Source organism: Buteo buteo, chromosome 3 (genome assembly GCF_964188355.1).
Source record: "Buteo buteo chromosome 3, bButBut1.hap1.1, whole genome shotgun sequence".
In the NCBI taxonomy this organism is placed as follows: Eukaryota; Metazoa; Chordata; class Aves; order Accipitriformes; family Accipitridae; genus Buteo; species Buteo buteo.
Window position 1 is genome coordinate 16,169,155 of NC_134173.1, and position 19,389 is coordinate 16,188,543.

Below are 19,389 nucleotides of genomic sequence, written 5' to 3' on the forward strand. Positions count from 1 at the left end.
AGATACGGGCGCTGTCAGGGATTTATTCCGCGCTCACAAAGTTGCTCCCCCAGGAGGGAGGGCTCCGCACCGGCCCTGCCCGGCCCCATCCTGCCGGCCGGCCCCCGGGGCCGCCGCCGTGCCCTGCCTTGCCATCGCTCCGCCTGGGGGCGGCCGGCCGGCCACGGAGGGGACCCCCCCCCCCCCCGCCGCAGGTTTATCTTCCCGGCACCCCGCTCCCCGCACCGGGACCCTCCCTCGCCGCCCCTCACCGCGCTCTCGGGGCGGGAGCCGCCCGGGCGGCGCGCCCCGCCTCTCCCCGGCCCCCCCGGCCCTGCCCCCGCTCCGCTCCGCCGGCAGCCCGCTGCCGAGGCGCAGGGGCGGCGGTGGCAGGCGCCGGCGCCCGGAGCGGGGCTGGTCTCGGCGCTGGGAGCGGCGGGCGGCTCACGCAGTCGCAGGGAAAAGGAGCAGCCGGGAGCCCGCCCGCCGCCGGAGCAGGGCGCGGAGAATCGGCACATCCCGGTTCCGCCGGGGGCGGCTCCGCCGACACCCCCCCTTCCCCTCCCCTCCCCTCGTCGCCTCCCCTCCCTCTCCTCTCCCCTCCCCTCCTGTCCCTCCCCGCCCCTCCGGAGCGACATCCCTGCGAGTTTGCCTGGCTGCCGGCGCCCGCCGCCGCATCTCCCCCCGCCATCAACTCTGGGGAGCCGCCGGCGGAGGTGCACGGACCCGAAGTTGCGGCCAGCCCGGGTGGAAAGTAGCGGCAACGCGGAAGGGGGGGGGGGCCCGGAGCCGAGCACAGCCCGGCCCAGCCGAGCGGGACCGGTTCAACCTCCCCCCGCCCGGGGGCTGGCCCCGCGCCCCGACCCGCTCCGGCCGGCTCCGAGCGAGGCGTCCCCGCGGCAGCTGCCGGTAAGAGACCACCGCGGAGCCGCTGCGGTAAGAGACGGGGGGGAACGGAGGGGGGGGGGTGTGTGTTACACTCGGAGGCGCCGGGCGTGAGGAGACGGAGGCTCCCGGGGGCGTGGGGGGCGCGAGCGCGCTCGCCGCCGAAACTTGTTCAAGTTGTGCGGCCCCCGGGGGGGGGGGGCGGGGGGGCGGGGGAGGAGGCGGGCGGCGGCGGCGGCGGGCGCCCTCTGCTGGCGGCGGGCGGCGCTGTCAGGCTTCGTCCCGGGGCTTGGCGGGGCCGGGGAGGGGGTCCGGGGGGCTCCGCCGTGGGTCCGCCGTGGGTCGGTCTGTCTGCTTTCCCCCTTCGCGCCTTGGTCTCGGCGGCAGAGCCCCGCGTGTGGTGTGTGGGTACGTAGGTGGCGAATATTGGCGTCCGTCTGAGCTGCCCTTGGTTTCGGTGGCGCGTTTCAAATGTGTTTTCTGGGGTGGTCCCTGAGAGCCGAACGGGCAAATGCGCCCTGAGACCTGGTAGCCACGCGGGAGAAGGTGAGAAATAAGGGCAGCTTAAGTAGCCGATACGAATTTCTCTTTTGCCAAAGATAAATTCTGTGGAACTTTGAAAACGCTCCTTTTTTTTTTTTTTTTAAAATAAATCTCTGTAAAAGCAAAGGCGTACTGACTCATCTTTCGTAGGAAGTTAGCAGCACTTCGTTATCTTAAGTACTTTAACTCTGTTCTGACAGCTATATAGCTTCAGAGAACTTTTGTTTCTGTTTCCACAGAAAGAACCAACATGCAAAGTGGAAGGAAACCTGAAACTGCTCTTTTAACAAAAAAGTATTGGCTTTCTGCTTCTTTCATTTGTTTTCCTTTTGCTTCGTAATGGAAGGAGCGGGATTATCTGAATCATTGAGGCAAAATTTGGGCGTCGCTGGCTGGAGATAAGATGAAAGAAGACTTGAAAATACATCGATACTCTATGACTATTGATTCAGATGCACCTTTCACAAACAGAGGGGAATAGTGGTTAAAAGCACTGCAGTTTCATCAAAAGGAGCTAATGGAGGAGCTATGTTGATTTTTTTTTTTTATTAATTTTTTTTCCCTTCCCACTCTCCCATGAGTCCCAAAAGAGAAAGATGGAAAGAGCGTGTATGGAAATTGAGATAAGGGCAAGGCTGAAGACAGTAACTTTGGTTTTGAGGTCTGTTTTCCAAGTGCTGTAAACTCCCTATTTCATCAAATATAACACAATGTTCTGAATAAATTATATCATTTTGTGATCAGTGGAGTTTTTGTCAGCTCTAGAAGTGGAATTTGACCTGATTGAAAGCCTTTTAAAAAAGTACATGTATGACTTCAAATCCCTTTTTCAAGTCAAGTTTTTCAAGTTATCAGGAGAGTGTGTTTCAGTCTCTTTCTGTGCATTGTCAACCTGTGTTTTATATGCATATCTCAGAGATTTTACTTTTTCCCTAATTTTAGTATTTATGCCGTGGTGTTGTGTTTGAGAAAAGTGTGATCAGACAAGGCACCTGACATTTAACTTTTCGAGAGCTGTGTTATTTCAGTGTTGTAGCTCAGATCACAAGTAATCTGAGTATCTGTGAGAATGCACAGTACACGCCAAGTCTTTTCTCCTAAAAATATGCCTTAAGATGTTCATTTCTGTACTAACTGGATCAAAGTTTGATACCTGAACATTGTGTTTTGTTAGGAAATGCATGCCTGGGGAAGAGGAGCTGCCTAATGGATCATGGCTCTGATGTTCATGGGGCATACTTTATTTCTAGCATTAATGATGTTTGCTGTCTTCACTTGTGAAGAATCTGTAAGCAATTACTCTGATTGGGTGACTTTCATAGAAAATGTAGATCAATATGAAAAACAGCAACTTGAAGGTCTTAGTGCTGAGCAGAAGCTGAAAAAAACAGTTCTTCACCCCAGCTTGTATTTTGACGCTGAAGATGTCCAGGCACTGAGGCAGAAGGCTCATACAAGCCATTCCCATCTATTTAGAGCCATCAGAAGTGCGGTGACAGGTATGCTGTCCAACCCATTGTACTACCTACCTCCACCCAAGCACGTTGACTTTGCTGCAAAGTGGAATGAGATTTACGGTAACAATCTGCCACCTCTAGCTTTTTATTGTTTGCTGTGCCCCGAAGATAAAGCTGCGTTTGACTTTGCCCTAGAATATATGGATAGAATGGCTGGCTACAAAAACTGGTTGGTTGAGAACGCACCTGGAGATGAAGTGCCGCTCGGTCACTCCCTAACAGGGTTTGCCACTGCTTTTGACTTCTTGTATAATTCCCTGGGAAATGAGAGAAGGCAGAAGTACCTGGAGAAGATATGGTCTGTAAGCGAGGAAATGTATGAGTGCTCAAAGGTTCGTTCCTGGGGAAAACAGCTTCTCCATAATCACCAAGCAACCAATATGCTTGCTTTGCTTATTGGGGCTTTAGTTGCAGGGGCGGACAAAGGATCTCAGGCAAATATTTGGAAACACGCTGTCGTTGACGTGATGGAGAAAACAATGTTTCTGCTCAATCACGTTGTAGATGGGTCTCTGGATGAGGGAGTAGCTTATGGGAGTTACACAGCCAAGTCAGTAACCCAGTATGTTTTCCTGGCCCAGCGCCACTTTGGTATTAACAACTTGGAGAATAACTGGCTCAAAATGCACTTTTGGTTTTACTATGCCACCCTATTACCAGGCTTTCAGAGGACTGTGGGTGTAGCGGATTCTAATTACAACTGGTTTTATGGTCCTGAGAGCCAACTGGTTTTCTTGGATAAGTTTATCATGAAGAATGGAGCTGGCAACTGGCTGGCACAGCAGATTAGAAAACACAGGCCCAAGGATGGGCCAATGGTGCCGTCCACTGCACAGAGGTGGAGCACGCTACACACTGAATTTTTATGGTACGCTGCCGAAATCACTCCTCAGCCGCCTCCTGGCTACGGTACTGCTAAAATGCATGTGTTCCCTAACTGGGGGGTTGTTACTTACGGGGCTGGATTGCCCAACAGTCAGACAAACACCTTTGTGTCCTTTAAGTCTGGAAAACTCGGTGGACGTGCTGTCTACGATATTGTTCATTTTCAACCGTATGCCTGGATTGATGGGTGGAGAAGCTTCAATCCGGGACACGAACATCCTGACCAGAACTCTTTCACTTTTGCTCCCAATGGACAGGTGTTTGTGTCTGAGGCTCTCTATGGACCTAAACTCAGCCACCTGAACAACGTCTTGGTCTTTGCTCCATCTCCTACAAGCCAGTGCAACCAGCCTTGGGAGGGACAGCTTGGTGAGTGTGCCCAGTGGCTGAAGTGGATTGGTGATGAAGTTGGAGACTCGGCTGGAGAAATTATAACAGCCTCCCAGGCTGGAGACATGATGTTTGTGAGTGGTGAGGCGGTATCTGCTTACGCATCAGCAATGAAACTGAAAAGTGTGTATCGCGTTTTGCTGCTCTTAAATTCTCAGACATTGTTAGTAGTAGACCATATCGAGAAGGAGGAAGACTCTCCTGTTAATTCTGTCAGTGCCTTTTTTCATAATCTTGACATTGATTTTAAATACATACCCTATAAATTTAAGAACAAATACAATGGAGCTATGATGGATGTGTGGGATGCCCACTACAAGATGTTTTGGTTTGATCATCATGGGAGTAGTCCTGTTGCTAGGATACAGGAGGCAGAACAAGCTGCTGAATTCAAAAAGCGGTGGACTCAATTTGTGAATGTTACCTTTCCAGTGAAAAACACACTTACAAGGATTGCTTACCTTTTTTATGGCCCGTATGTCAATGTTTCTAACTGTAGACTCATAGATAATGCAAAATCTGGATTTCAGATCTCGCTCAATGTCAACAACACTGAAAATACCATCTCTGTTGTGACTGAATATCAGAATTTAAAGACAAGGTTCAATTACTTGGGATTTGGTGGGTTTGCCAAAGTGGTTCATGAAAACAAAGTGACCAAGTTTGGTCTAGGTACTGAATCTGTGAAAAAACAGATAAAAAATAATAGGGTGGTTTTCCCATTTGGGTTCAAAGTGAACATAATTGCAGGGTTAATTTTGGGTGTTAGTTTGGTCATACTGGCTTTTCAGTGGCGGTTTTACATATCCTTTGGTAAAATGTTGCGTTGGATCCTGATACTGGTTGTCACACTGTGGCTTATTGAATTGGTGGATGTGTGGAGCATGTGTACTCAGCCCATCTGTGCAAAATGGAGCAGTGACATGACAAGGCTAGAACATGAGAAAGGCAATAAAGCCAAACAATTAGAAGAAAACCCTGTTGGTTTGCCAGATGTTATCATTGCTTCACTTCCCGCTTCAGGTGCAGAAATTTTAAAACAGCTGTTTTTCAATAGCAGTGACTTCTTATACATCAGGATACCTACGCCCTATCTCGAAATCCCCGAGACTGAATTTGAAATTGATTCCTTTGTAGATCCGTGTGAGTGGAAGGTTTCTGATGTCCAGAATGGTCATTTTCGTCTTATCCAAGGGTGGCTTCAGTCTCTAGTTCGAGGCACAAAGTTACATTTACAAAACATTCATTTGTATGAAGCCAGCAGAAATAAAATTGCTCAGCATTCTGCCATAAGCAAAGACAAAAAGAAAAGATCAAAAAAGAGAGAATCTCTGTCAGAGCAACGAAGCAGGGCAAGAGGGAGTCAAGATAAAGATGCTGAATATATTAGGGAACTGAGAAGACATCTCGTCTATTATCCTAATGCGCGACCTGTGCTTAGTTTAAGTAGTGGGAGCTGGACATTAAAGCTTCCCTTCTTTCAGGAAATCCTGGGACCATCAATGAGAGCATTATATGTAGTAAGGGACCCACGGGCATGGATCTATTCAATGTTGTACAAAAATAAGCCAAGCCTTTACTCCTTGAAAAACATTCCACAACACTTGGCTGCAATGTTTAAAGGGGAGGATGGTAAAGGAAAATGTAGTTTAAATGAAGGCTATGCCTTTGAGTATGAACCATTAAGAAAAGAACTTTCAAATTCTAATTCAAATGCTGTTTCTGTGTTGTCCTATTTATGGCTAGCCAACACAGCAGCAGCACTGAGAATAAATGGGGACTTGCTGCCAACAAATTATCACCTGGTCAAATTTGAAGATATTGTGAGCTTTCCTCAGAAGACAGCTGAAACAATTTTTGCCTTTCTTGGTATTCCTCTTCCTCCTGCTAGCTTAAACCAAATATTATTTACCACCTCCACTGGTCTTTTCTATCTTCCTTATGAAGGGGAAATTTCACCAAGTAGCATTCATGCCTGGAAACAAGACATGCCCAATGAAGAGATTAGGCGGATTGAAGATATCTGTTGTTCTCTAATGGACCACTTAGGATACCCAAAGTTTATAGAATAAATGCTGCCGGTCAGCAGAAATTTGCACTAATGATCTCTTGACTCCCAATTTGTGGATATTAGAGAAGTTTGTTTATTCTTGTAAAATGTGTACAGTCTGCTACTTTCAGAGAGATTATTTTAAGAAAAAGATAGTTGTTCCTGCAACTGTGGGGGTTTTTTTTGTTGGTTTGGTTTGGTTTGTTGTTTTTTTTAAAAAAAACCTTGTAACTACTTCTGCTGCCTTTCAAAAAAAGCTGTGTGAACCTTTGTAGAACTACCAGCTGGGGACTCTATAGCTCAGGGGATTAGTAATAGAATATGGAGCTTTTCACCTCCATCTCACCAGTTTGACTCCAGCCCAAGTGTTTAGTTCCTGAAAGTACTTACCATCTGATGATCGTATGCTGGCTTATATGAAATTAAACTGGTTAAACTGGCCTGGTTCCCAATGGTGATAATTAGCCCCCTTGGACAGGTTTATTGATGCATTCTCTCTGTGTCTTGCTGGTCAGTACAGTGGTGCAAAATAAACAAAAGCTGAGATTTAAGGCCGTTCAGCATCCCTTCAGTGGGAGGAAACAGTCAGAACATTCGAGTGAATCTAGTTCCTTATTTACAGTCTCAGCAGACAGGCCCAGGACTGGAGTGGACATGGATATTGAATATCATTACAGGATATGGTTCCTTCAGCTCAGAGATGTGGCACTTAAATTGGGTTTGTGCTTTGACAAAAGAGACTTCGTTCTCCGTGCCTGACAATGTGGTACCCTTTGTGAGCCTGAAGTAAACTCTCCGGAGAAAAATAAATGGGACAAAAAGGAACCAACAAGATCTCCCAAATGAGCAGTTCAATTTGGAGAACATTTTGTGTAGTTTTGACCTGCCTCAACCTAACTTAATTCAGAAGGTTATTAACATCTTGGCTCCTTGCACTGCTTTAGCCTGTACCTCTTGTCTAAGTGGTTCTGCAAGGATTTTCTCTTTTTGAGGGAGACTCTTCCATCCTTCTTTGTTGTAACACATTTCTCTGCTGATTCTTGTGCATAATTTCACTGAGACCGGTGCAAATATTTGATGTCATTGTCAATGGCTTATTGTTGATGTCTGCATAAAATGGTGATCTGAGATTTAGAAGATGTTAAATAAATCTCCAGGTCTGTGTTGCTGAGGGATGTTTTGCTTTTCTGTATAATGAATTTCTGAAGGACAGCCATTGCTAACCTGAGGTCGTCTTTCAGAGAGGGGAGAAATCTGAAAATCACCCCTCCCTCAGCCACCTCACATTTAAGTGATGTTTCCTTGCAGTAAACTATTTCCAAAGTTGTCTGATTTGTATCATGATTGGTGTTTCTTCAACATGATGCTGTAATATGATATCGGTTTGGAAACAGGTAGGCTTGATAGGATAGATGTGTCTTGGTCACAGCTTATTTTCTTCTTGAGTCACACTCTTCATTTGCGCATGCCCATTAAGAAAAAAAAATCCCATTTCCCAATTTAACTTGCTCAGCATTCTTTGGAAGTGCATGCATATTGTAAAAGTCTGCAGATGTGTAAGTCAGATCACAAAGAAACATCTGTTTCCTTTACCATCTGTTTTTTATTACAAATGGAATTGTCTTGGAATGCACTTCAGTTGGTTTGTGGGAGCTGGGATCAGGGTTTTGGCTTATTATATTGAAATATGCATGTAATTATTGTTTATTTGGGTGGTAAGCATTAGACAATGTCAAAAGTGCAGTGAGTTTCTTTGTACAGATTACAGGTACCCTTGCTGATTTTTGATAAAAAGGAGTTCTTGCCTTTCCTTCCAATCTTACTATCATGTCTCTGTCTTGCCCAGCTGTCTTGTCCCTCCCATACATACATCTCACATCCTTTGGATCACGTTGTGATATCTTATTATGACCTAGATAAAAGTAGTTCTTTCTCGGCCAGTCATAATATGTCAAAATAGGCCTCTAGCAGGATAAAGCTATTGATATTTTGCAGTCTCACTCACCATAACTTAGCTGTCATTTACTAGCAGTAGGTTTTTTTCCCCCTGCAGTCCTAGGTTTCACCCCTGGCTATGTGGAATGCCATATTAAAGGAAATATTAAACAAGTTAATATACACTGACGTGTTAGTGAAACTTTGGTTTCCAAGTATCATTCTCTCAAATTGGCTTCTCTCTGAAGCCATTTTTGATCGTATGTTAAAAAAAAAAAAAAGTATTGATGTCTGTACAGTCTGTACTTGCAGTCTGTACCTGACAGAATAAGTTTCAGCATTTGCCTTCTATTTCCAGGATTTACACTCTAGAATCAGAACAAATAAAAAGGATTTTCTCTGTCAGATGTTTTAGGGCAGCTGAAGGTAAGAATTAAGACTGACTGTGTATTTGTGGATGTAGAAAGAAACCTTTAAATCCCTTCCAGAAAGTGCCATATGAAATGCCACAATAGCCTATTAACCAACTTTTTGTTTGTTTTTGAGGAGTTAGGGTGGACAGAATTGTCTGGCAAGAGCATCATCTGTGCTATTTTTGGAATACAGGTTTTCCCATGCACTTACATTCATAATAGCGTCGTTGCTGTCATTAATTATATGCAAGATTTAGGAGCTATTTCTTTTCTGTACTGCACTTTCCCATTTCAAAGAATGCATAATCTATTATTCAGATTTCATTGCATTGTGTGTTCCTTACACAGGTGTAAAAAAGTGGAAGAGAACTCTGTTCTTTATTTTTAGATCTTGTTGTGAGGGCAAATGCTTTATAATAGTTATGCTAAAAATATGTAAAAGGAAAAGCAGTGTCTTTGAAGACAGAGTAGGAATGCATAAGGTATGGCAAATCTCCAATTTTCAATCAAATAATTGTTTTGTTGTGTTTTAGATGGTAAGTTACATGACCACTCAACCAAAGTTAATAGCAGACAGGAGATACCCCAGCTCTGGAGTTGAATGACTTTGTGTTGAGACTGTGGCCTTCCACCTGTATGAATAGCAACCCAAGACACAGCAGAAAGCTGAATAAACATGCATATGCTTGACAAGAATGCCCACTAAAAGATGCAGATCTGGGAGTTTGTAGAATAAATTTCAGTAACACCATCCATAAAATGACAGTTGTGGTATGAAGAAGCAGGAGTACTGTGGAGGCCTGCTGATAAAAAAAAAGTAAAAAATAAACTTGCTTTTCTTTATTAAAGAATAAATTCCAATTTTAAGTCTGTGCTGATCTTCAGTCAAATCGGTCATTAAATAGATTTTTTTTTTTTTCTTATGTAAGTCTTCAATTGAGACTAGTGGGTCTCTGTGTATGAAGAATATGAGTGCAATTCTATAATATGAAATGTTTTTGTGGGTGTGCAGTGTTCAATTGAGACTAGTGGGTCTCTGTGTATGGAGAATACGAGTGCAATTCTATAATATGAAATGATTTTGTGGGTGTGCAGACTTATCCTCAAAATTCTCTTCTGTCACTAGCATCCAGAGGAAGAATGGTCACTACATAGACACAGACATTAACCTCTGCTTTCTCCATATAGTAATGTTTAAGACTGTCAGTAAAATTTGGGAATTGTTAGACCTTTTTGAAAAGCATGTCTGGTTAGGTACATTGTATTGAGAAGTGTTCTGGCACTTTCAGTTACACTTTCATAAAGTTGCTCATGAAAATTAGTCTCAGCACTTTATCTCAACCTTGCTTCCTTTTTCTTGCTGTGTTAAATATTGATAATTATTTGCACTGTATTGTAGTTTGAACTGTCCAATTATAAGACAGCTAAGATTTTGACATATTTTAAAAAGGCAGGCTTTATTTAAATGCTTATATCTCTGAATCATATTTGGAAGCCTAAGAAAAATAAACGCCAAGGAAAACTTTTCAGTTATTTACTTACTTTGTAACTAAGTGACATTGGCCCTGGGGAGATGCACACTGGTCTTGGCATTCAGAGTTCTATCAAATCACATGAATCTATAGTCTCTGAGCATACCTAAATGCCTCTGTTGCTCCCAGTAGGCTTTGTCCAAGAGCAACATCTGTGGAGATGTGCCTCAGTATCATGGTCAGATTCGTTCTTTTCACCCTCTTAGCATGCAGTTGGCATGCAGTTCTCGTCGGATTTATGTTTGAACAGTTAATTTGCCAGATCCAGAGTTGCACTTCTGTATAAGATCCTCAATTATATCTAAAATACATGGCACAACTCATTTGACAGTGTAATACTATTCTGATAGTGTTAAAATGCAAATCAAACAAAAAATCCACTTCAGCTTTTATAAAGTTATTGCTAAGTGATTTGTAAAGCTGCAGTCATGGGTCAGATTTTTTGGTTTTAACCATAAAAAGGGTTTCAGTTGCTGTTGAAACTTAATGATGTGACGGCTAGGGGAATCCTAGCTCCACCTGACAGTCAATTATTTCCATTATTAGTCTTGGAGACACTATTTATTTAATGAACATGAACATACGTAATCTGGAATGTAACACTGCGTTTGCTGAAAACATTTGAAGTGCACAGTTCAAGATTAAGGATAACAACATGTTACCTCAATATTTCTGTAAGTTACAAAAATTAGCCCCTTTGCTAGTGGTCCATATGTTGGGTTCCATATGTTGGAATATTTTATAATTAGAAGCTGTGGTATTTATTTAGGTGACTTAGAAGTAATGTCTGAAAATCATTTCATTTTAATTACACTTAAAATGATTTTCTTCAAGAGGGTAAGACCTGGAGCTTAACACTTCTATGATCAGTGCCTCACAAGCTTTCCTTCCTTTCTCTGGACTCCCTTTTAGCTTTGGTTCAGACTAAAACCTTTGTTTAAATCTCATCATCAATGCGCTGTTTTCCAAGTGAGGAGTCTGTCTGGAGACGCTTACAGTCTCAAATTCCATTTCATTGTGTTTCAGTGTGGAATATCGTGGACTACGAGTCATGGATCAAATCCCTAAATTGTGAGCTGTTCAGAATTGGACCATAAGTGGAATGATGCTTTGCTGTCCTCAATGAATGTTGTGCCATTGGCTTCAACAGGGCCGAAATACTATCAGCTACTATCGTCAAACAATTATCATCTACTTAGCCTGAATATTCCAAAACAGCAGAAATTACAGGAAGTAAATACTTCAAATGATCATGGAAGATTACTGTTAGTGTTATTTGATGAAAAAAGAAAATGCATTTTAATAATGGAAAAAATATAAATTGTTCTGTAACCGTAATCAAAGCTACCTGTAGGCTGTCTGATGAATTTATAAACTCATAAAAGGAGGTATAGAAACAAACAGATATTCAAAATAATGTACAAACACAGTTTCAAATGTCAGGACTTTGATTTTTCTTTAGTGAGGAGAAATTTGCTGATACCAGATCTACACTATTCTCGTAAAGGATGTGAATGGGTAATCTTGTGCTGTCTCAGGAAATAGTTAGTAATGGGAAAGTGCTGTTTCACATTACTGAGATGATACTGTTTTAAATTAAACTATACATCTTTTGAGCTGACAATATGCTGAGAGTTATATGTGATGTAGGAGAACAAAGACAGTCTGATTTCATTCACACCTGTCTAACAGAATAATTTCTGAAAGGTTCTTCATTTATGCTGGCATAAACTCAGCATTTAGTTTACTGTCTTTACTAAGAAAGATATTGTGGTGTTTAAGAACATGACCTGAATTTGTCTATCTCACATTAGGTAATTTAACTTTCACACCTAAATAAGGAGCATTGTCACTCTAGAATCAATGGAAAGTGAGTGTTGCCTTCAAAGGTAAATCAGACATTGCTTACCTCTTCGTAAATCCTCAAAAGCCAAGGGTGACTCTTAGTTTAGATGCCCACTGAAAGGCCTCAAAGGAAGTGGGGTGAATTTGGCTTTAAATGTGTATGGTCTTACATCTAAATAGATTTCTGCATCTGAGCAGTTCTAGTGCATACACTGTCCAAACAAAATTTTATGAAAAATCCTGCATAAAATAAAACTACTGTTAGTAGAATAATACTTTTGTGTTATCCTTTTTTTTCTTTTTTCTTACATTATTTTCCACTTAGGATCTCACAAAACTTTGTGATGTGGTCAAGTGTATGTATTTAAATTTTTTAAATATCTCTGGTTTTGTTTGTTTTGAATATGGGAGCCACTGTTATCTTTCAGAAAGTGTTGATGGCAAGACCTGATTCTGTCTGCCCTTGAATGCACAGTAAGTATGTTTGGTGTTAAGTAAAAGACCACAAAATAGCTGTATTCCTAGAACAAAAAGAGTGATTTTCTGCTCAGTTCTCAGGAACTGGACAACTGGTGCAATCCATAATTTTGAAGCCTTTTAGTCTATAAACACAGTAGCTATATGCAAACTGTATATTTAGAATTGTGCCTCTTCTAATTCCTGAACTATACGCAGGCATTTTTTTGGAGATGGGTATTTGGCCCAGAGACCATTCTAGCAGTTTAACAGTGTAGGTAGGCAAGTTCCAGCAGCTGTGGATGTTCTCTTGTGTGTTTAATTAAAAAAAAAAAAAAAAAAAAGACATGTAATCAAGTTGACTGGAATAACTGCAGCCCTCTGGATCTCTCTTACTGAATGGGGGCTGGCACAGGCAATATCTCTCAGATCCAGAGACACAGGTAGTTCAGCATCCTTACTGCTGCTAAGGTCTGTAACCCACTGCAGTTGCACCTGAGCTGCAGCTAGTTTCCTGCAGCAGAGATTTGCAGGTTTAACTGATTTTTTTGTTCATTTAATTTAGCAGAAGGTGCTTGAGGTATACATTAAACTTAGGAGCAAGAATAAGACCTGATTCTATCTCTCCTGTGAACTTCAGCATGTTGTAAAGCAAAGGTTTGCATGTTTATAAGTCTTGATGATGTTATATTTAGCTGTGAAATAGGTTTAATGTTTTTTTTTTCTGGAGGATGCTTGACCTGTGCCTTCTCTGTTAGTGGCTGCTGTATTATTTTGCAGTTGGTGGGTGGTGCATGCTTATCCTTTGTAGCTCATCCTAGGTCTTGTCACTGTACTCTTACAACTAATTTTTATTTTCTTTTTTTTAACTTTATGAATCTTGACCCCAACTTTGGCTTTTGGGAGAGTTACATGGAAAATGCCCATTATGATAGGAGCAACAAGGTGTGCTGTAAAAAAATGTTGCTGTCTATTGCAAATTCTTTGACAATACTTGTCTCCAGCCATTTTCTGAAAGGTTGTTCAAAGTGAATAAAGCCAATGTGCAAAGCTCAGCGGAAACTAATATTGAGAACATGATAAAAGGCAGGCTGTCAGAGATAATAAATGCACACTTGTTTTTGTGAAAGCCATTAATATTTTCACTCTTAATTGCTTTTCTAAGAGAGGACTTGCTTATATTTTCTTTGGGGTTTTTTTAGACCTTTTTGTGTGTTTCCATCTTACGGCTTGCCTAGAAATAGATTTTATCCTATGTTTTCTGAATCTTAGTTTGAAATGTTAATTTTGTTACATTTTCTTGAACCTTCTGTTCTCTTTCAGGATGTTCCAGTCAATTCTTTTCATAAATTACATCCTACAGATGCCACTTGATTTCAAGAAACATAACCTCAGAAATGAACTGAGAAACAGGAGAAACAAAATGTTATGCTGCTGAAGAGAATAAACTTGAAAGCGTGCGTTGGAATATTCAGGTCTTAATGAGCTGCCATATCATGCACTATGAATGCCTGAATAATAGACTTTATTATTCACTTTAACTGATCAGCTGAACATTGTCTCTTTCAAACTACCATAAGAGTACTGATGGAAAGAGAAGTTAAAAGGAACTTTTGTTTGGATGTATTTTGATTTTTTTCTTTTCTTTAAAGCAGTGCTAGTATTTTGTATTCCCAAGCTGTGTTAATTTGTAACTAGATAGCTATTACCCAGTGTAGCTCTATAATAACATTGTTGGCACCAAAGGATGCTTTTCAATGAGAGGGTACAGCTTTACCTGCTGGGTATAGATTCAATATTGATGGTTTCTCAACTGCCAGCATCCTTTAGTGATGCATTTGAAAGAAAAGTTGACTTCTGTAGTAAAGAATTGTTTCATGTTAAAGAATGGACAGCACTGCTGCTGAACAAAATAGAGGTGATATGAAAACATGCATATTATAGACAGTCAGAATACTATCAGTTAGTCATGAGTTAGCCAGACTCATAATCAGATCTTTAAAAGTATGGCTGTAGCTCTCATCCATTCCTCAGCCTAATTACTAACCTTCATGACCCTCTTTAATTGCAGGCTAGGCTAAGATGAATTTCCTTCCATTTGCTGAAAGAAAAGAGCAAGCCTACGTGAAGATACCCTGGCTTTGTTGATATACTAGGATTTTTTTAAGCTGCTGTCACTTGAATGTATGTCTGTACCTCTAAATTGCTCCAGGGTGCATTTGCAAGTCTTACAGGTGCATTTGCAAAGCTTACATAATGAATGATTCTGTTGACTTCAGTGTATAGGAATTTACCTAATTATATTCCATCTTTCTCTGATAATAGCCACACCTTAGTACCTTTAACACATGAAGTGAAGAGAATGATTAGTAAAGAGCCAGGCTAGACAATAAACAAAAAGCTCTGATACTCATTGTTCACAGATTGTTTAAAGTGTTTGCCAGCAATCTGCTTCATCTGCATTTAGTTCAGTTGGCTGTGCACAGCAGCAGACTCATAGCATCTTTTGCAGGATCTCCCTTGAGAAGTTTATAACTTAACAGTACAGTTTTAAACAGCTAATCTATATCTATATCTCATTGCTTTAGTGCCTCTTAAATTAATCTAGGTGCATTTTTTTGATTTAAAGGTGCAAGGAAAATCAAAAGAAAAAAAAGTTATGCAATTTCCTTTAAAGTTAAATGTAAATAAATAAATAAATATAAAAATAAAGACATTCAGATGCTATTAAAGTTTCAGAAAAAAAAATCTGTAGGGTCAATTTAACAGATCTGCCATTAAGTGTGTTATTAAATTATTACTATTCATGCTGTATAATGTATCCTGCAAAACAGCTACAAATATGACCAATTTGCTTTTGTTGGACTTGTGAAACAGAATCAGCTAGATACACCAACTTTTAACTGAAAGCAGATGTAATAACCTCATGAAAAGGTAGTCTTACCCATATTTAGATACCTTGCAGTTACTCTTGTACTTACTGGCTTTTATTTTGTGTTATCAGTGAAGATTTAGTAACTCAATTTTGGTTTTTTGTTACTATTACAGGTGTATTATTAGTAGTAAGTGTGAGAGCACTGGGAGAAATGGTCCATAGCTTTAAAGATCTCATAGTCTAAATGGTAAATAACTATTAGCATCTATATTTTAGAGATTAAAAGTCCAGTAACTTACATAAGGCTTATAGATAATTCTACAGGTATAATGGAATTTGAATTTAAATAGCTCAAATCTCAGTCTGCTTCAATGAATCATGTGCTACTTATCCTTAAATATAGTAATTTCCAGTATAGAATCAGAATCATTTAGGTTGGAAAAGACCTGTCAGGTCATCCAGTCCAACCATTAACTTAACATGGCCAATTCCACCACTAAACCATGTCCCCAGGTGCCACGTCTACACATCTTTTAAATACCTCCAGGGATGGTGACTCAACCACTTCCCTGGGCAGCCTGTTCCAGTGCTTGACAACCCTTTCAGTAAAGAAATTTCTCCTAATATCCAATCTAAACTTCCCCTGGTGCAACCTGAAGCCATTTCATCTCATCCTATCTCTCGCTACTTGGGAGAAGAGACAGACCCTCACCTCACTACAACCCTCCTTTCAGGTAGTCGTAGAGAGCGATAAGGTCTCCCCTCAGCCTCTTTTTCTCCAGACTAAACAACCCCAGTTCCCTCAGCCGCTCCTCGTAAGACTTGTGCTTTAGACCCTTCACCAGCTTCGTTGCTATTCTTTGGATGTGCTCCAGCAGCTCAATGTCTTTCTTGTACTGAGGGGCTTCTCAGCCTTTTGGCTAAGATTAAGTGTATTGTATTATATATGTTGTGCATGCATATCATCAAATTCATGAAGTCCTGCTAACTTTGGGAGAGAGACAAAATGCTGGAAAGCAAGCAATGTCTGCAGTGTGGAACTTAGTCTTACACAGAAAATGTATGCAGTGAAGTGCAGAGAGATTTTAACATGATGAAGACTCTCAGCAAATGCACTTAATTTGCTCTGAATTTAGAACTTAAACCAGACTGATATAGGAAACTTACTGGGAAATATTTAGGTTGTGGCTTATGTTTTCCTTGCAAATGAAGCACTTCTTTTTTGCTAGTGTGGCTTTTTAGCTGAAAGTGTTCTGAGACTGACCATCCTTTATTCCTCTTCTTCTTTTATGCTGTGTAGTTTCCCTATAAGACTTTTTAAAATCTATTTTAGAAAGATATATTTGTTTATCAAGAGTGACTTTGATTAACTGTTCCATTACTTTTTCCTTCTGTTGCTTTAAAAATAGAAATCATACTTTCAAGCATTTTGTGAAGGAATCTGTCAGAGTTTCTTAAAGTCACAAATTAGAAAAGTAGTCAGGATATAACTGTAGTTGCAAAGTACAACTAACACTTCAAAATGTCTTCTTATACCAACAAAAAGAAGCTTAAGAATGTAACCTTATTTTCTTTACAGCAACTTTATTGATATAATTGTATCATTTATGTTGAAATTACACCCATTTTTATTTAAAATAAAAAAATTACCTTCATTAAAACAAATACATATAGTTTAATAATAATAATTATAACCGTCATCATCATCATCTCCTAACTGGAATTCTGTGGTAAAGCAAATCTTCTGCAATATCTCTTGCACCCTTTGTGATTTCAACTGTAGCAAGAGTGGCCAACAACTTAATAGTTTTCTTGCTCTAAGGCAAAAGCTGTTCCTAGCACTTAAACCACTACCAAATTCATAAATAAAAAATAATTTAAAATATTTTATCATATTTTATTCTTGCAGATCTTATTTTTGAGTGAAGGTTGAATATTCTGCTTTCATTTTGACAGAAAAAGGCACTCATCTAAGTAAGTTCACCTGTAAATTAGCTTACCTATACCCCTCCAAATTTGCAGACAGACAGATTTCTGATAGGGCTACTTCTTTCTTCTTTCAGTAAAGTTTAAGTTTGGTTAATTGGCCAGAGAGTATTGAATTTAAATAAACAGTAGTTAAACTATTTTAAATTACTTTAACATATAGCCTCTACTGGTTACATCTCTTTTGACTTTGAGTTACAAGCCTACTTCTCCGAAATGAAATCCTCAGTGACACCTCGAATCTATCTCATTGTAATCCTGTTAAATAGAAACATTTCCTGGGTGATGGACATTCTAGAGATCCTGCAGAAAGTGCTAATGTATTTTACATTAGCACATCATATTAAACATTACTTCTGGACTCAGGAGTACTCCTTATGCTTTGCATTCAGTGCCAACAGAGAATGTATGTTAGTTTAACAACAATGGGCCATTCAATTCTTACTACAAAAAGGTTGTAAAAGTGGCCTAATATCTTTACCCAGGAGATTAGTATATCAAAAATAGATGCTTTTTCTATCAAAATGAGAACTCTGACTCTCAGACCATTAATATCAAGGCACAACATGACTTCTCATCCTGCTCTTACGTGGTCATTGTTAGGAGGAAGTGATAGAATGTTCTTTGATGTCCTGACACCAACACAAAAGCCGTCTCAAGAAGAAAAAATAGTAGTTTTAATCAATACATAGTAATATATAGCAGGCTTTTGTAATAACTACTTTTCTTGTCTGAATGTATATAGAATCACATTTTACTGGGTTATATGTTTCTAACTGAGGTCAGTATCTGCTGGCATTAGGAAAGCATGATGATATGCTAGCTCATAGTGTGCGTTGACAGAAGAGGTAGTCAGCACAGGGTGACTGTGCTCTAGACTATAGCCTGGAGTTTTTCATTGGTTGCATTTTAGCTTTGCCAAAAAATACACTGTAAATAGATGATTTTTATTTTGCTCACAGGGCATACTGTGGAAAGAGTGATGATCTCTTTCTTCATCAGAAGACTTAGCAGAGTTTTTTCATGCTATGTCCTTCCCTGCTGCCAGCACAGCAGAGCAAAAGGGACACAGCTGGAGGAGAAGATATACACCACAATGTCCATGCAATGTGATGACCCTCAGGAGTGTCACCTTTGCTGTGCAGCCACAAATATGAACTAGAGCAGGACTATTGCTTCTTCCTGGGGCATGGATAAAATCTTGGAAATCTCTTACTTGTGAGCACCCTACAGACTCAGAAATGAGAAGGCATTTTAAAAATAACCCTTAAGATTACTTCTACTTTTAATCTCATGATATATGAAGTAATCACACAACTTCCATAACATTGACTGAAGCTCTTAAAAGATTGAAAATGCCCAGGTGTGGGATATAGTCGTGTAACAGAAAAGGTCATTTTCTGGAATGTAGGAAACACAATGTTTCAGCTCATCGGGCCCTAAGTATATGACACAGCACAACTCAAAAGCAGACAAATAAGTTGACCAAATGGACTTCTGCACAGCTTTTAGTGCTGGTTCAGATCGATAGCTGTGGCTAGAGTCAGCACAAAGGCTAGGCACTAAGATACTGATCAAAGGAAATGCTGTTATGTGGCCTCATTCAGGTCTCAAGGAATGTAGAGGCTTCATTCCCTTAATTTCCCATGTTGGTGAAAGATGCCATTGTAGGTCCTTAATGCCTTGGTTCTGAACTAGTGAAAATGCCAATGTATGTACAAGGTATGGCATGTATAAGGTCAAGTTCAGGACTTATGCTGACAGTGGGGATGAGCGTCATACATTGTTATTTAACAACAAATTATATCTCAGAATGTAATATCTTGAAAGTTAGTTTTGGTTTTAATTTATGTTTTTTTAAACCACAGATTTCCATTAGGAGTAGGTGAATAAAATACGTACTTCCATGAACTACTAAAAATAATATGAAAGCATGAGAGAGATGAGAGCTTTGCTAATTCCAAGCAATTAAAATGAAATACTTTAAAACTGGGATGTCATTTGCAAAATCTCTAGATCTCCTGCCTCAGTATTATGAAATTAGATGGTAGCAAAATAATTTTATGTAGCAAACTCCTACTATGTCTCATCACTTGTA

General features: G+C 40.4%; 1 protein-coding gene across 2 annotated transcripts; it reads left to right on the top strand.

Annotated features, from left to right (window-relative positions):
- The first annotated feature begins 288 nt into the window (after window positions 1-288).
- On the top strand, window positions 289-12,647 carry DSEL (dermatan sulfate epimerase like). 2 transcript variants are annotated; one of them, XM_075022913.1, is made up of 2 exons: window positions 289-915; window positions 1,647-12,647. In XM_075022913.1, exon 2 carries the CDS (start codon window positions 2,621-2,623, stop codon window positions 6,269-6,271), a length of 3,651 nt encoding a protein of 1,216 aa, XP_074879014.1. In that variant the 5' UTR covers window positions 289-915; window positions 1,647-2,620; the 3' UTR covers window positions 6,272-12,647. The 2 variants fall into 2 exon arrangements, with proteins under 2 accessions (XP_074879014.1, XP_074879016.1); XM_075022915.1 differs by having other exon boundaries at window positions 289-888.
- Window positions 12,648-19,389: the final 6,742 nt, after the last annotated feature.

Coding starts and splice junctions, on each gene's coding strand:
- DSEL (XM_075022913.1), top strand. CDS start 2,621: ATGGCTCTGATGTTCATGGGGCATACTTTATTTCTAGCATTAATGATG.